The 17,760-nt window shown below is 41.3% G+C and overlaps 2 protein-coding genes across 2 annotated transcripts; both read right to left on the reverse strand.

The window, feature by feature from the left end:
- Nucleotides 1-1,720: 1,720 nt before the first annotated feature.
- elac1 (elaC ribonuclease Z 1) lies at nt 1,721-4,852 on the reverse strand. Its single transcript, XM_062381789.1, has 5 exons — nt 4,593-4,852; nt 3,783-3,989; nt 3,451-3,509; nt 2,932-3,142; nt 1,721-2,765 (listed from the first exon to the last, which is right to left on the reverse strand). Exons 1-5 carry the CDS (start codon nt 4,747-4,749, stop codon nt 2,287-2,289), a joined length of 1,113 nt encoding a protein of 370 aa, XP_062237773.1. The 5' UTR covers nt 4,750-4,852; the 3' UTR covers nt 1,721-2,286.
- Nucleotides 4,853-5,209: 357 nt separating this feature from the next.
- On the reverse strand, nt 5,210-17,602 carry me2 (malic enzyme 2, NAD(+)-dependent, mitochondrial). Its single transcript, XM_062383602.1, has 15 exons — nt 17,469-17,602; nt 14,847-15,000; nt 11,277-11,410; nt 11,019-11,168; nt 10,811-10,886; nt 10,366-10,527; nt 10,061-10,274; nt 9,727-9,824; nt 9,299-9,412; nt 9,043-9,154; nt 8,580-8,722; nt 8,343-8,445; nt 8,137-8,207; nt 7,550-7,648; nt 5,210-7,321 (listed from the first exon to the last, which is right to left on the reverse strand). The coding sequence occupies exons 2-15, from the start codon at nt 14,958-14,960 to the stop codon at nt 7,160-7,162; spliced, it is 1,752 nt and encodes a 583-aa protein (XP_062239586.1). The 5' UTR covers nt 14,961-15,000; nt 17,469-17,602; the 3' UTR covers nt 5,210-7,159.
- Nucleotides 17,603-17,760: the final 158 nt, after the last annotated feature.

The following is a 17,760-nucleotide window of genomic DNA, read 5'->3' on the forward strand; positions in this document are numbered from 1 at the left end:
TTTTTTAGTGATCTTGTCAATTATGATGAAAATTGTCAGAAATATTTCAGAAATGTTATGGAAATTCAAGAAACTTACAAAATGACTAACAGTCAGGACTCTGACAGCAACAGGAAGGGAGGACATGGAGACAGGAAGGGGGGGGTGTATTTAAGTCCTCCTGCAGAGAAATTTGGATGTATATATGATATATATCATGATGCAGGTTGGTGAGAGAGAGAGACAGTGCCAATTGAGAGAGAATGAGAGACAGATCCAAAGCCTTGGGAGCCAATCCAAACAGCCAGCAAAACAACAAACAAATAGTAACCAAGTCAAATGCTAGAGAAAGATCCGTCTGGCTACTGGTTGTATGGCTGTCTATAGCCTGCCATCTGTTCTGCTCGGTAGTCATCCTCAATACCTCCCCGCTTCTAAATCCTGCTATCCGTAAATTATTTGAATTGTACAGGAATATGTAGGAACATTTCTGAAAGGATTCTGGGAACAAAGCAGATATTTCAGTGGCATTTTTCAGAAAATATTCAAGAATATTCAGCAAACTTTACTAAAATTTCTTAAAAGTAACATCAAGTAAAAGGTTGCCTTATTTTATGTTATGAGATGATAACTTAACTAATTCATTCTTTGGGAGCAAACATTGAAATTTCTTCCAGAAAGACATGATATGGCTGTGTTCAGGACCTCTCTGACTACCTACACAATGAATTAGATTTGGAGATTTTTCAAAGTAAAGTCCAACATGTGTACAATCTGATCAGTTCATTTCTGTATATTTCAAAGAACTATAAAAACATTCTGCTCCATAAGTTCAGAGAGAGACTGATATGCCTGTGTTCAGGACCTCTCTGACTACCTACCTACTGAATATCAAACATATTAACAGTATAGATTTGGAGATTTTTCCAAGTAAAATCCAACATTTTCACTGTTGAAGTGATCATCTCAGGATTCATCAAAGTACTATAAAAACACTTTGCTCAATAAGTTCAGAGAGAGACTGATATGCCTGTGTTCAGGATCTCTCTGACTACCTACACACTGAATATCAACCATATTTACTGTATAGATTAAGAGATTTTTAAAAGTGAAGTCCAACATGTGTACAATCAATTCAGTTAATTTGGGGATTTTTCAAGGTTCTTTAAAAACACTTTGCTCAACAAGTTCAGACAGCGACTGATATGCCTGCGTTCAGGACCTCTCTGACTACCTACGTACTGATATCCAACATTTTTACAGTATAGATTTGGAGTTTTTTCAAAGTAAAATCCAACATTTTCACTGTGGAATATATAATTTCTGGATACTTCAAAGTACTGTAAAAACACTTTTCTCATTAGGTTTAGAGAAAGAGCCTGATATGCCTGTGTTCGGGACCTCTCTGACTACCTACATACTAAATATCAAACATTTTTACTGTATAGATTTGGCGATTTTTCAAAGTAAAGTCCCACATGTGTACAATCAAATCAGTTCACTTCTGGATATTTCACAGTACTATAAAAACATTTTGCTCAATAAGTTCAGAGAGAGACTGATAAACCTGGGCTCAGGACCTCTCAGACTACCTACATTCTGAATATCAAACATATTTAATCTATAGATTAAGAGATTTGTCAAAGTAAAGTCCATTTTCACTGTGGAAGTGATCATTTCAGGATACTCAAGTACTATAAAAACACTTTGCTCAATAGGTTCAGAGAGAGACTGATATGTCTTTGTTCAGGACCTCTTTATTTGAATTGTACAGGAATATGTAGGAACATTTCTGGAAGGATTCTGGGAACATTGCAGATATTTCTGGGGCATTTTTCAGAAAATCTTCAAGAATATTCAATCAAATTTACTAAACTGTTTAAAAAAGTAACATCAAGTAAAAAGTTGCCTTACTTTATGTTAATAGATGATACATTTTTTGGTGGAAACAATGACATTTCTTCCAGAAAGACGGTCAGAAGAGAGAGACAGCTGAGGGAGGCAACAAAGCTGAGCCCAACATTGGGGATCTGGGTGTATTATGAAGCTTTATGATAGAAATGACAAACAAACATTTCTGACTTAATCACTTACTACTGACGCCTATATTTAAAAAGCCTTTGTACGGATTCTAATGATTTAAATTTTCCTTGAACCTCACTCGGGGAACGCTGTATACACTGAGCCAACACACATCTTTTTTTGTTAAATGTCCAATGTAATCAGTAAAACTGGTGTTGTCACAAGTTTATTATCCAGTGGGAACATTTCCACACCGGGGCCGCCCTAGTGCTGACAAGTTATTCCTCATCTCGGTCTCCTGAGAGGAATAGGCAGAGTCAGCAAGTCCTCAGCCAGAGCCACTTCTACACCACTGCCCTGCAGAGCCTCTTCCGCCTGTCGCTTCAGCTCTGACACGTCCTCCTCGTCTCCCTCTTTCTGCAGGGAGCTGGGTTTGTACCTCTGACTGAAGTGGTACAGCACCAGCTTCCGTGCACAGCACGCAGATGCCACCGCCGCTGCCATCTCGGGCGTGCTGTGTCCGTGGTCCACTGCTTTCTCCCGGTACTCGTTCCCCAGAGTCGCCTCGTGAACCAGAACGTCCGCTCCCTTGCACAGACTCAGCGCTCCTTCCCCGAGAACTGAGCTGCAGTCTCCGAAAATGCAGACCTTCCTGCCTGGAATGGATTCCTCCTGCACGTCGGTAGGCAGCACCACACGCCCACTTTCCAAAGTTACAGACTCGCCAGCTTTGAGACGGCCGTAGAGAGGCCCTGGTTTCAGGCCTGACAGACACAAGGAGAGACCAGTGTTACCTGTGTGTAATTCAGAATCCAGACACTACAGGACTTCAACATTATTTTCAATATAGAATAAAAATCGACTGAATAAAATAGACATAATGTACATACAGTTAATACTTTGTCAAAAAGGACACAATAATATTCTTACCCAGTTCCTTCAATACTTCAGTTTTCAGTCTTCCGGGATGATCGTGTTCCTTAATGCAAAAACCAAAGGAAGGGACACGGTGGAACAGCCTGAACGCTTTGACCACAAACTTCTTGTCTTCAAACAGGAGGTAACTGTCACTGGAGTCGTCCAGAGGGATCGTTCTGCCCGGTCGCTCCTGCGGGTGTAGAGGTCCCCTCTCTGCCGTCATCTGGAAAGAGAGAGAAATCACAATCAATTTTCAGAGGCTATAAACTGTATGTTTGGACTCTGTATATTCTGTGGTCTACACTATTCTGGGGTTTGGTTTAAACAGAATCCAGGCCTGATTGAGCTTTGTTGTGCGTGACTTTTTTAAGCGAGGGGCCAAATTTTTGTATAAAAGCTAGTGGCCTTTCAAGAATGGCTCAAATATGACAAAACAACACAGGAATCCAGTCCCTTGAAATGTAGTGTAGTGTACTGATTCTTTAAGTATGATTTTTACCACACAAGAAAACACCACCACCAGTCACTTACCTCCAGACTGAGCTGTCCCTCCTCTGGACTCTGGTCAGCTGTGGGCTCCAGCTCATGAACTGCAGCAACAAACACATGTTGGTGAACGTCAGACTCAGAGCAGATTTATTATGATGCAACAGTGAAGCGTCTTGACCTCACAATGTAAAGTGCAATTGAAAGTACAATGAAAACACTTAATAAATGAGTTGATTAAGTTGCAGGTGGTAAGAGATATAAATTACGTTTATCATTTTTTATGAAACACAGCTATTTTCTATTTATGTGAAAGAGTTGAACTTCAGTTTTAAAAAGCATCATGCATGTTGGCCAGATTGATATTTCAAACCTGCCTGCATAAGGGAAGAGCAGCTGTGACCCGGTGAGGCCGAGTGTCACCCTGAGAAAGTGCCGGAGGCCCCGGGGCCCGTAGATGTCCACACAGTTCAGGTTCTGCTGAGGGTCGGGGTTGGTGTTGAGGCTGATGGTGCAGAGCAGACCGGGCAGGCCGAACAGGTGGTCTCCGTGCAGGTGGGAGATGAAAACCTTGGAGATTCGCCCTGGGTAGAAAACATGACGCATTAAAATGATCGTGGTGGCAGCTGATCGTGGACTATTATTAAAATAAGACTGCTTGATATATACAATTTCGTACCACTGACAATAACTCCTTAGTTAATTTCTCTATTAGACATTCTCATATATATATAAATGCTACCATTATGTTACAAAGTGTTTCTTCTAATCAATGTTGTAAATACTGTATGTGTTCAGTTACATCTATTGCACTCCCGTCCAGGGGGAGGGATCCCTCACATGTGGCTCTCTCAGGTTTCTAAGATATTTCCCCTGTTAATGTTAATCAAGTAAAATACAAGTTTCAGGTTTGCACAGGGTCAATGGGGTTGGACAAGGAGAGCAGCTCAGCAGAGCAATAAGAGAAATAGTCATAGAGAATAGAAAGTCAATATCGAATTAAAGTCAACAAAAATTCAATATTAAAGAAATACTATAGTGTCAATAACTCAGATAATTGAGCTTTTGATCACGAATAAAACAAGAGTACACCAGGAGTTCATTCATTTTACTGCTTCTCAGACTTTATCTGAGAAGCAGTAAAGTGGGGGCGGGGCTTATGAGGGGCTGGAGCCGCGGGGACTGACCGGCTCTGAGCGGGCTCCTCATCAGCTGAGTCTGGGTCCCTTCCCCGCAGTCGAACAGCCAACAGTCCCCCTCCGTCCGCAGGACCAGGGCCGAGGCCCCGCGGTGAGGGGACGGGTAGGCCGAGCCGGTCCCGAGGAAAGTCACATCCATGATCATCCTCCCCGGAAGTCACAGGGAAACCTGATGGAGAAGTGTTTTTAAATGGCCCCTGTATTCATCTGTGCTCGTACAGAGGCAGGAGAGCGTCATGCTGCCTTTAAACACAGTCGCACGGTGATGGCGTCAGAGGAGCGACGGTGAGGCGTTCAAGATAAGTCTAATGGCACGGAAATTTTTCCATTAAGACATTTCTACAGTGAAGTGTTAAATATTTAAGCACGCGAGATTTGCATAAAAGTGAAAAAAAGAATACCTCATGAACTACAGCTTATATCATCACTGTGCGACATTTTCTTGTCACAGCCACATTTAACATATTTGTTAAAGAGGAAAATTTTACATTGGAGTTGTATGAGAACAAACGGCGGTTAATTTTTTCTAATATCAGCGCACACAAAAAGCAAAATGTGAATGAATCCGCCCCCAAAAACTTTAATAAATACAGCAGACAAAGGAGTTATTGTAAAATAGGTTTTATTCTGCACTTTAACATCACTAACAAGCTGCTCTCTGCATACAAACACTGAGGCAATTTAACAAAAACAAACTTCAGAACATATGAAATATGGAGGGACGACAGGAATGACATGAGCCGACACAGTAACAGCTCATACTGGACAATTACAGTTCGCAACAACAACAGCTAAACTGACCAAGACAACACTTGATGAGGTTGTAACAGTTTCTATATAGAGTTTCATAAAAATAAAGCTATTCCATAAGTTGATTGTGAGGAGAAGCTGTATGTGAGGAGAAGCTGCACGTTGAATACTACAAAATGACCTCGTCTTGTCCACAGCGTGGAACATGGAGTGACTGAATAGACACTGAACTCTGCACAGGCACTTCAGTGCAGGAAGGTCCTCAAACAATATCCATAATTTAGGCATCAGCAGCCTTTAGCCAAAACAGTGCATGAGTAGTAAGTAAAGAGAAGTTTAATGTATGGACGAGTTCAGAAACAGCATAATTTTAGTATAATGGATTGAGAATGAAAACCACATTAAAAGGTCAAAAGGTCCTTTTAATATGGTCTGTGACCTTTATCAGCACCGCTATTTGTTTGCTGTGTTCTCATGAAAGTTATATGATTTTTTGAGAAGCTTGAAGCGGAGATGACCAGCAAGCAACAATTTCCATTTCTAAATGTAGAAAATTAATTCATAAGTTGATACATGAGCAAAGCTTTAACCACTTTTATGTTAGACAAATATACACTATGACTGTCACAGTTTCTTCTAGATCATGGTCGACCACAGTGAACAGTGAACAGCAATATGTTGACTTGAGCAGAAATCGCACACAACCTGCTAACACGCACACACACAGACACATTTAACACAGCTTTATAAATACACCTTCAGCGGACAGTCTTAAATTTTGCAAAAGTGCATGTACAGTAAGTAAAATATAGTTTAAGTAGAAAATAATGTTTATTCAATTATTTGATACGGCACGCTGTTGGTTTAGATATTTAAGATATAGAATAGATCCATTTGTATTTCACACTTAAGCAAAATAGTGGTGACGACTTTTCAAAAACATCTGATGAACCCACAAAAATGAATAAATAAAATCTTGGAGAGAATGTTGGAAGAAAAAACATATTGGAGTGGACTCTGGATGTGTTGTCAAGTAATATACATTTCTTCTTTCAGTTATACTGTTTTCTCTCCTTCTCCCGGTTCTCTTTAGCATTCTGTTCAACTGGTCTTTTACTGCTGATCAGTGAAGCATAATATAAACATGGTTTTTATGTCTTAGACCAGAAGACCACCTGATGTGAAACAATGTGGAAATCCATTCTCCATGTTTTAAACATTGTGCTAAGTTTGGCAATATATAGGTAGACACATTTAATTGGAACAAACAACGGGGTTGAATTAAGAGTGAACACAACTAAAATAAATAATCCTGGAGTGAAATACTACCTCTTAATATATGTAAAAAACATTATCTGCATTGCTTAACAAAAGGAGTGTACGCTGACGCAAACGTGACACAAACGATAGTCATCTCAAAAAACATTTGTAAGTTATTGTCCCCTACTGTGTTTGAATTACGATAAAGCATTATGTTATTTACCTAGTGTGTGTGTTGTGTGGTTAAAAATGTACGAGAGATTTAAGATCGAAATCAGATTTCCATCTTGCCTTTATCCACCACCAGATGGCCCTCTTGTTCTGTGGCTGTTCCCATTCAAATGTCCCAATCTTTCTGAGTAGCACCTCCCACTCGACCGTTTCACAGATCTTATAAGACTGAGTCAGTTACTACTGCCCGTTTTTTCCAATAGCACTAACATAAAGATGATCATCTCAGAAGATCTGTGATAAAAAATAAAATGGAAGACATAGAAAGAAAGTGACATTATGACTTGGGAAAACGATGAGGATTTCTTCTGTTTCTACTCGGTCTTGGGGCTGAAGCTGACAGCGGGCCAGTCATAGGTGTCTGGCAGGAAAGAGTCGTAGTTGATGTCCCAGACAGTAGATCGTACAAAGCTGTTCTTGTCCTCGGGCTCAGGGTAGCGGAACGCCATGCCTTTAGCATAGACAAACTCCGTCACCTGTAGCAAGAAAGAGAGCGTTTAGACTGACAGCGGGAAACAGAAAAGCAACTACAACAAACTCTGACTGGGAGTCGTCTTATCCAAATGTTGTCTTAAGGTGTTCTGAAAAGCAATGTTAATGTTTGGGCTTGCTAAGTTTGTCAGGGTCATGGATTTTGAGAATCAGATGAAGAGGCTGACGTGAGCCAGGAACAGTCAAGGTCTGATCATTTTCCAGAGACGTACCTTGACAGCCATCTGGAGAGAAACCTCTCTGATGTTGGAAAGAGGTGGATACAGTCGACCTTCTTGCAGATCTTCATCTGTCAGCTGCTCTGCAAGAGTCTGGATGGGGTATGAAATAAATTCACACAAGATACATTTCTTTGGTGGTTTTAACAACACAGACATGACCACTACTGCTATGATATATCTAGAGCCTGCTGTTTGAGAAATATGAAACAAGAAAAAGAATAATAACATTGATGAAAATAAGAATTGTTAGCTCAAGTGACCGAAATGACCAAATCACTGCTACTAATATTAACAACATTAATATACATATTTAGCACTCGCAAAAAACAGGCTGTTGTGATTATCTTTTCAGCAAAAGAGGGAAGAACACGGAGGGAAAAAGGGCAAAGCAGGATTCTCATCTGTTAGCTGTTAAGCCAGAGTCTAGAAAGAGAGAGAGGAGGAGATAGCAAAGGGTTATGGACGGTTTAGAGGAGTTCACTAAGCAAATGCACACAAGACAGAGACGGCAAGAATGCAGAATGGGGAGAAGGCAAATTCAAAGATGGGATGGAGAGATACGTCAAACTACTTCAGACCTTGGCGGCCTCTAGGAACACGGTGTCGCTGATGTGTCTCACTCCACTCAGGATCACAGCCAGGGCCACACCTGCAACGTACACACACCATGTACTTGAACAACACTGCAGTGAATATTTTCCATCAGTATAATACACTTGGCTTTAGTCCTGCTTCACACTATAGACCACTGCAAGTCGTCATATCACTTCAACTGTCTTCTCACCTGGGAATATGTAAGCATTGTTCCCTTGTCCAGGTGTGAAGACACGGCCATCGCTCAGAGTCACTGGACCGAATGGGCTCCCACTGGCAAAAAGACATCTACCCTGTGGGACAGAAAACAAAGAGGAAGAGAGACGACAGGAGACAAAGAAAAGAACAGAAGGATAAACAGTGGTTTGACAGGAGCGATTCGTTATTGGTTTACGAGTTATACAAACAGAAAGAAAGTACTGTGTACATCAGTGAGAGTGTAGGCATCCTCTGCTGTGCACTCTGCTCTGGTGGTTGGGTTACTCAGGGCAAAGATGATTGGTCGTTCGTTCATGGCGGCCATGGACTTAATGACATCGTGGGTGAACAGACGTCCAGCTCCTGAGACACCTGAAAGTGGGCGAGGGAAACAATAATTGCTGTAGACTTATCATCTACTAATAAAAGCACCAAAATATAGACAGTATACTTGCAATAGGGTAAAACAATCCCAAAATTACAACAAGTAAGTCTTAACAGCTTGATTCTGCGGAAACAATCAAATTAATAAACGTCTAATTATTCAGTTAACTAGATTTGATGCATGTTCTAAGTAAAAACATACATTTTATGATTCTTGATTAACAGCTCTTAAACTTTAATCCTAATAATGCAGACTGCACTAAGAAGCTTTAAAGTTACATCAATGCAGAAAAGACAAAGGTCCTTACCAATGATAGCTGTGGGTTTAATGGTGTTGACGGCATCTAGGAAGCTCTGTATGTCTCCTGGACTGTCGTGGAGAAATGCTTCCTGATCGGAGTCTGTTTCCTGCAGTCTGTCCTAGAGCCACATAAAGTACAGCAATGGTGACACAAAATCAATACCACTGTGCACCAATAACACATGGTACAAACAGTGAGGAGCCAGACAGGAAGCCTTACAGACATCTGTGTTCTGCTCAATGTCTATGCCACAAACACTAACCTTGACTAGTAAGCCATGTTTGTCATACATCCAGATCTTATTTCTGGCTTCAGCTTGGGACAATCCTGACTCCATCATGGACATGACAATCAGATTGGCAATACCAAGGGCGGCCTGTAGAGAAAATAACCTCATTAAGTGTTTAGACAGTGAATCCAATCGTTACCCTCATATTTTAATTAGAGAAATACTTAGAAATCCTAATTTTACATGAAATGTTCTGTTGAATGCAGAGCACAGTTTTGATCCTTCAAAATTCTTAATCTTGGACAACTATTACTCCAGCTCAGTAATGGGCAGTTTCACATTTACAAATGGACCTACATGGGATTTTGTTTTATAAATCGCAGATCAAAATGAAAGTGAAAAAAGGTCGGAAACAAAGCGGAACCAAGACAAACAAGATTGACCATTAAATGTTATCTTACCTCTCCAGCTCCCAAGAAGAGCACCCGGTGTTCAGTGATGGGTTTGCCAGTAGCTCTCTGAGCTGCTAACAGACCAGCGAGAGCTACAGCAGCAGTGCCTGGAAATATGCAAAATACAGAACAGTAAAAAGTTAACTACCTGCCCTACAGGGAACAGATATGTCACCAATTGTTTTATGGTAGAGGAGCTCCATTCCCTTTTCACTCTTCTAGGTTAAATTCTGAGATAACACAACATAAACTAGCGTGTTGCTGCACCCGGTTCCCAAAAAACTAAAACACATAACATTACAAATTACAACTTTTAAATCTGTGTGAGTGGTTATGTGTGAACCTTGGATGTCGTCATTGAAGGTGCAGTATTTCTCTCTGTACTTCCTGAGGAAGCGGAAGGCATTGTGGTTCCCAAAGTCCTCAAATTGTATCAGCGTGTCCTGTCCGTATTTTTCCACCACAGCTTCCATGAACTCATCGATCAAATCATCGTAGGCTTGAGTCTGGTCTCTCTTCTGGTACAGGCCCATGTACAATGGATCTTTCAGGAGAGTCTGAGGGGAACAAACAAGAGCGAGTGAGCAATTTTCCGTCCTCTCACTAAAAACGTACACACACACTTACCAGTAAACACAGCCTTCCTACCTCATTGTTTGTGCCAACATCTATCGTCACAGGCAGACACCGCTCAGGTCTAATGCCAGCACAGGCGGTGTACAGGCAAAGTTTTCCAACAGGGATACCCATTCCATAAACACCAAGGTCCCCTAATCCTAAAATACGCTGGCCATCAGTAACTACTACTGCCTGCAGTGTAGGGAGAGAGGGAGAGAGGGAGGGAGGGAGGGAGGGAGGGAGGGAGGGGGAGAGAGAGAGAGAGAGAGAGAGAGAGAGAGAGAGAGAGAGAGAGAGAGAGAGAGAGAGAGAGAGAGAGAGAGAGAGAGAGAGAGAGAGAGAGAGAGAGAGAGAGAGAGAGAGAGAGAGGACATTTGTTGGATTTCTATCTTGTCATTATCATATCTTTACAATGTGTATAAGTGACCATCTCAAAATCCACACTTTTAAGAATGAGTTTTTTTTAGTTACTCACTGAGACATTAGTCTCTGGCCAGTTGTCCAGGATGGAGCGGATGTGTCCTTTGTCCAGAATGGAGATGAACAAACCTCTAAATAAAAAGAAATATTCAGCTTTAAAATAAAATGTCAACTGCTCCAATCAAAGCCTTTGCTTAATCCAGCAGAACCCTTTAAATACACGTAAATATATTTAGTTTGCTTTTGAATTACTACATCCTTACTTGGGTCTTCTAAAGATGTGTCCATATTGTGTGCAGGCCAGGCCCACGGTGGGAGTGTAAACTATTGGCATCAGTTCCTCTATGTCTTCCATCAAAACTCTATAGAAGAGCTTCTCATTTCTCTCCTGGATGCCCATCAAGTAGATGTACCTGTATGGAAACAAATAATAATTTGGGAATTTAAACATTAATATATTATTAACCAAGAAAAGCATTTTGTAGTTACAGTCAAACTCTCCAACAAAAATACGGCCTTACTTCTCGAGGGGATCAGTCATTTTCTTGAGGTTTTTCTGAAAACGCATGGCCTGAATGTCCTGGGTCTCAACTTTCGGCGGCAACAGACCATGTATCCCTAACATCTGACGCTCCTGTAGAGAGAAGGCCATACCCTGGAGGGAAACACATTGAAACATAGAGAGGAGTGAGTGGGAGAGACCAGAGAATAATCTGGAGTCAAGTTGGCAACTTCATTTACACCAAATGGAAAGAGGCTGTTATGTCATCACACTGTTATTGTAGTCTGTTATTTCTTAACAGGACTCATTTTCATTCCACATAGTTGTCAATATTGAATTAAGGCGTAGACATGTAAACCACACTGTCTGTGGGAGAAGACAATTTAAAAACACAATCTCTGTTTGAAAATGGCAAGAGAGCGGTTCCTTGGTTTTTATTTTTATACAATTCAAAATTTTAAATGAAATTGTGTAATGCAATGTAAATTCTTAATTTAGTCAGGCCTGATTCTCACATTATTTTAAAATTAGTTATTTTTTATCTTGTTTACTTCTGTCTTATTTTATTTGTTTATTTTTACTGCATTTTCCTCTTGAATTGTTTCCTTCGCTCATATGCTAGTGTTATATAAATAAATGTTAGCTTACTGGCTCATTGATGCACCTCCTCTTTTATTTAATGAACTGAATAAGTTAATATTACGACTTTAAGGTTTTATATTTAAAATATCCCTCATCACAAAAACAGTTTAATCACTGAACCAAGTGACAATGTTTTGTCACAAGAGGGCGTCTGAGCCCTGAGACAGATCTGACCTATTGACACTTGTCATGAGAAACTGACAGCTGTGTGAAAGGAAGGAGACCAGGATGAAAGAAACTGCAGCAGGAAGTTGAGTGAGGGGAGTAGCCTCTGAGAAGCCAATGAAGAACACTGTAGGCAGAAACATCCATTTGTAAAATAGAGGATGGGGGCATTGAGCGAGGGCAGGAAAAGGTTTTCATGTTCCTGAGCGTGTATGAGGGTAAACCTGTCCAGCCCTGACTGATGTATGGGCGGAACACATGGAAGCCATTACTTCTGGGGCCGGGGAAGGGGCTGATTACTTTGTGTGAGATATGAAAGCTGGGGGCTCCCAAAGCAAAATGCTGAGTCACGCTGATGCAGCCTTTCAATTCACACAGCTCTGGTACTCAATTCCTCTTAATACTTGCAACATGCTGCAAACCTCTGATATCCAGTTTCGGTTCCTTCCTTTTTAACATTAAATGACAGTTAGAAACTTGGTTTGCTCAGATTTCTGTTGAGCATTTATCTCCATTGCTCAAACTGGTCTGTGTTAATTAAATCATCCAAAGAAGTCTCGTCAGCGATTGGACCATTATGGTCACATGGCACTTGCCATAAAAGGTAATGTGTGATATTTATTCACTTAAAATAAAATAAAAGTCAAACTTAGTGAGATCTAGTGGTGAAGTTGCATGTTGACAGAGATGAAAGAGAACCTGTGCTGGGCACCAGTTGACATAAAAACTGTTTTTAGGTTGCCCAGTCTGGACTACTGTAAAAAAACATGGCAGCCTCCGTAGAGACCTACTCCAAAGCCCAATTCTTACAATTAATTAGTGAGAATAGATCCCTTTCATCTAAATCCTACACACTGAACCTTTAACTGTAAAATAAAAATAAGTTTTATTACATTAATAAAGTAATGACAGCTGGTGGTTGCAGGCGAGGGATGTCAGGGTTCATGTCATCTGGGCTCGTGATACCACATTGTTGACATTTGTGTCACAGATTTGGTCCCAGTTTCTGAAGTATTACATGTCTATGATATAAATGTATTTCTGAAGCATTTGATGATAAAGTGAGCGGGTGAGCATGCAAGTCACTATGATGCATACAAAACTAAATGAGCACATTAGGAAATGCAACGTGAAAGTAGATGCTGTGTGTACAGTGTTTCTAGGACCAAGGTTCAGCTGGCCTGTGAACACTTTACATGGAGCATGGCATGTCTATAGTTAGCACAAAATGTCAGGACACTAAATTTAGCAGAACCTGCACAGTGTGAGAGCCTGTCACTTCTAGCAGCCACCGGTTTTGTCTTACAAATGTAATTTGTTACTTAATGTCATGGGATATGAACTGATATGAAACTCCTTCTGGCCAAAGAACACACAGCATGAATCAAAAATGTAAAATTAAGTTGCCAAACAATGTGACACTCATCTGTAAAGGGTGTTAAATATACATCAGGAAGCAAGTTCCAATAGCTGAAAGGAGATCAGGTGAAGCTCAGTATGCTGCAGTTATGCAGAGGTGACAGCACTGTTGGGTGTGGTTAAAGGTGCATGGCAAGGCAAGTTTATTTATACAGTGCCTGTAAGCACAAGGCACAACTTTGTATGTAGAATGTCACACCATTAAAAAGCAGTGAAGGAGAGTATTAGCAGACCTTTCTTACCACACCCAACTGTGATGCAATAGTCCAGAACAAAAATCTTACGCCGGGTTCACACCGGACGCGGAAGCGTGGCGTAAGTGCTAATACTATCACATTCTTTTGCTGTTATCAGCCTGCAGTGAAAACGGCATTTAATTATATTTTTCAAGCATATACTTAGCGTCCGAACATGTGTCCTTTTTACTCTTGTCTTTATACAACATGTTCCGAGGATCATAAAACTCATTGTACTTCTCCACTTCAATTATTAATTTAATGCCATCCATGTTGAAGAACTTCTCCGCTGTTTGCTCTGTTAAATGTCGGGTGTCGAGGGTAAATAACTTATTCTCCACTCAAACCTATGTTGAGAATACGTAGGCCCCCCCCCCTCTCTCTTTTTATCTTTATGACTGATTGTGTGGCTGTAGTGGATGGGCAGAGGGGATCATTTAGTAATGTGGTTGGTAAAAGTGGTAAACAGCGATCGCTTCACGGCGCTGCGCTTACGCCTCGCTTCGGCGTCGCTTCAGCGTCCGGTGTGTTCAGCACAACGATTTAACATGGGAATGGATGGGAGCCAGCTATTTTTTAAGGCTTGGCACTGCGCTTACACCACGTTTTGGCGTCGCTTCCGCGTCCGGTGTGAACCCGGCGTTATAAGGTTCTTCTTCTCAGTAATTATGGCATAAGTCAAGACACTATGTCGATTTCTTGTTTAAATTCTGCTTCAGGTAAAGTACAGACGATCAGATTTAAATGAAATAATTAATTTGTTCAGTCTCAGAGAGGCCAGAGCATCATCCCCTTCAGGAATCAATTCAAACCAAGTGTGAGAGGCGAGGCTGAGTCAGACAGCAGAGGAACACAAACAGCACCAACCAGCTGATACAACAAATCTGGGGCTTTGACAGCAAGTCTTTCTGGTTAGTCTGTGTCTAGTTCACACTGCTCGGTGCAACTCCTTGTACATGCATAATGGGTGCAACTTTTTTTAATTTGGTTATCATTACATGTGAATGCTCTTACACCTCATCGTTTGCATGGATCTATGCTGCAAGTCGTGTTAAAGCCGCCGTCTGTTTAAACAGCCACATCTGTAGAGATGCTGTCACACAAACACATTTCATGAATCCACTCACTTTGTTGGTGCGAGGGTTGAGCATGAGGGGCTTGCCCTTGTCTTTGGTGTGTGCCCATCTGCAAACAGAGACACAGGGCCTCAGGGACCAGGCTGTCCTCAACCTGGACAACATGGTGGACGTCCACTGGTTTGGAAGGTGCACTGATAGAAAGCTGTTGAGAGAGGAAAAAAGAAACTGAGTGAAAAACTTAACTGCAAATGCCAGACGAGGTTTCTGAACGTTACCAGGTTGGTGAACGATTTTACAGTTGAGTGGTTGTGCAATAAGTGTGAGGACAACTTATAGAACTCCTAACTATAAAACAAACATTTTATCACCTTCTATTAAAGTTGGCTTGGCCTGAGATCAAAGATAAAATAAAAGCCGCTCATGTCAATCTGAGGATGCCAATGGGTTGTTAAAGTCATTGCTTCCGACAATCCAGACCTTGAACCCCTAAAATGACCTTTACACATGAGACCTCAGCACAATATGAAACCACAGCAATGAAGACTGCCTGACACAGTTGTATTCAGAGAAACCCACAAGTTTACTGTATTTGTGCACAGACAGTCGCAAAATCACAGATTACAGACGCTGACGACAGTGGCCAGTCATTAATCTGGATGTGGACAGAAGTGATTTAATCCCTGATTTGAGAAACAAAGCCTTGAAAGATCGTCATAATCCTTTTCAAAGAGCTCCACATGAAGACAGAACAACCAGAATCAGGGTGACATCAGCCTGCACATGGGAAAGACGAGCTGATAACATGCATCGCAGTAATCTCAAAAATCATATGTGAAACCTTTATATAAAAATAGATATAATGGTATCTGATGGCAGAATTAACCGACCATGATGGCAGATAAACAAGCAAATTTCTGCAAACTCACTTTATTCAAGGGCCCCTATCCTACTGTCAGCTGGTATCCAGGAATATGATAGTCATTGTAAGAGCCATGTCATGCATGTGACCTGCTGTTGTGTTGTGTTGTGTTGCAGTGGGGGCCCAAGGGGACCAATTTGGGGTTTGGATGTCGATTTTCCGAAACAAATATTTTGGTCGTTATACATATTTTAAAAGAAAAATTAGCAATGATTCTGAAGATGACATTATATAATTGAGTTTTTAAGGTTTAACCAGAAACTGTATCATAAAGAACTGTACAACTTCCCTGCATTGGTTTTTCTGTAAAATGAGAACATTAATAACGACACATAGAAGCAAAGATGCTCATAGCGGCTGAATTTAACTGCCAAACGACAAATCAGTCGGACTATAAAAACCAATGTAAAATACTGAAATACTGAAAGAACAACATTAAATGTCCCCTTGTGATATAGATATATCACATAGTTCAAATGTTAATGTCGTGTTACAGAGAAGACAAGAGGTGTAGTAAAAAAATGTTATCAACCCTACAGTCATACGTGCTAAACTTCACTCTATAAACAGTTTTCACCTTTTGTCCTATTCATTTTATTACTCTGCTCAAATTCTTTTCAGCCTTGGTCAACATCAAGACCCAAGCCAGAGGAAATGCAACTGGACCTGTAAGCAATTATTACGAGGGGACCAGCCGTTTCTATATTTGTTCCTTAAGTGACTGAGGTTAGCAGATCTCGACAGAGAAGCCCTGCCTTCGAAATGCAGGATTCATGAAGGAACAACAATCAGCTGCTGTGCTGAGAAAAAGGCTTTGTGTCATTCCATGGGTCCCTTCAACATGAGGCTGAGCTCAGGTGGCAGAAGAACAAACCTAGAGCCAGTTAATGTGACAAGATCAGTAAATAGAAAATCTACTCGTATGGCACATCAAATAGTCCAACAGAACATTTATATGCTCTATATGCCTCCGGAATATAAAAACCAAAGCCCATGTGTAAAATACAAAGCAGGCATTAACAGGTTGTTCCAGTTAGATGAGTACAGAAGCTGACATTGGTTCACATTCCACATCCTCTGGTGTAGTGGATGTGTTTCTCTATTTCTTATTTACATTATGTGTATTAATAATCAATGCTGTTATTCTGATGTATTCTGTAAAACTTTGAAAATAAGGAAACTAATTATGCGAGGACTCTGTGAATGATTTGTCTTGTATTATTTTGCGAATAAAATCAGGACAGTAAACGCATGTGGTTCCATCACTTGTATCTTGAAGTTTTCAATGTGCATCACTGATAACACAACACAGTTCATCCCTCTGCTACTGCGTCCATCTTCTGTTCAGAGGCGGGAGTTGAACTCATCACTGCTGAGTGTGGACACATGACGAATAGGTTCACACAGATACAAACCTCAGGGGCATGCGTTCAAGTCCCTGCTATGGCAAGCTAACGAGTTAGCTTAGCATTATCCTGCACCATCACCAGCCACAGACGACAAGCGGCTAACAACCCTCGACAAGCCAGGCTGGCGCACACGGGACAGACCCGCCTGTGTGGCTATTACACCCGTAACACGTGACGACAAGAACACCCACTGGTTATTTAACTCTTTACTGGAGTGACACACGATCCCAACCGGGCGGAAAAGCCGCTTGAAGCCCCATGAAGCCCCGTGACCGACCTGTTGTCATTCATTCAGAACTTCCTGGACGGTTCGTTTTAAAGGAGAATACCGGCTCCACTCACCTGCCCTTGGATATTAACACAATGCGCTGCTTCCGCTGGAAAGGTCAGACTTCACTGAACATGTTCACACCCGTTGTGGTTCGCTGTGTTCTCTCCGCGGAGGCCTGGACGTCTCTGTCCTCTCGGAGTGTCTGTCAACGGCTGCGGATGCTGCGAAGCGCCGGTGAGGGGGAGAGGAGGAGGCTCGACCAATCACAGATCGGGATTTCCTTCACACTTACCGTACACGCTGCAACATGCGCAAGATGTTAACGATGGGGGAAGCTGGTCTACCGTAATTATTAAAAAAGAC

Source organism: Platichthys flesus, chromosome 3, assembly GCF_949316205.1.
Source record: "Platichthys flesus chromosome 3, fPlaFle2.1, whole genome shotgun sequence".
NCBI lineage: Eukaryota > Metazoa > Chordata > Actinopteri > Pleuronectiformes > Pleuronectidae > Platichthys > Platichthys flesus.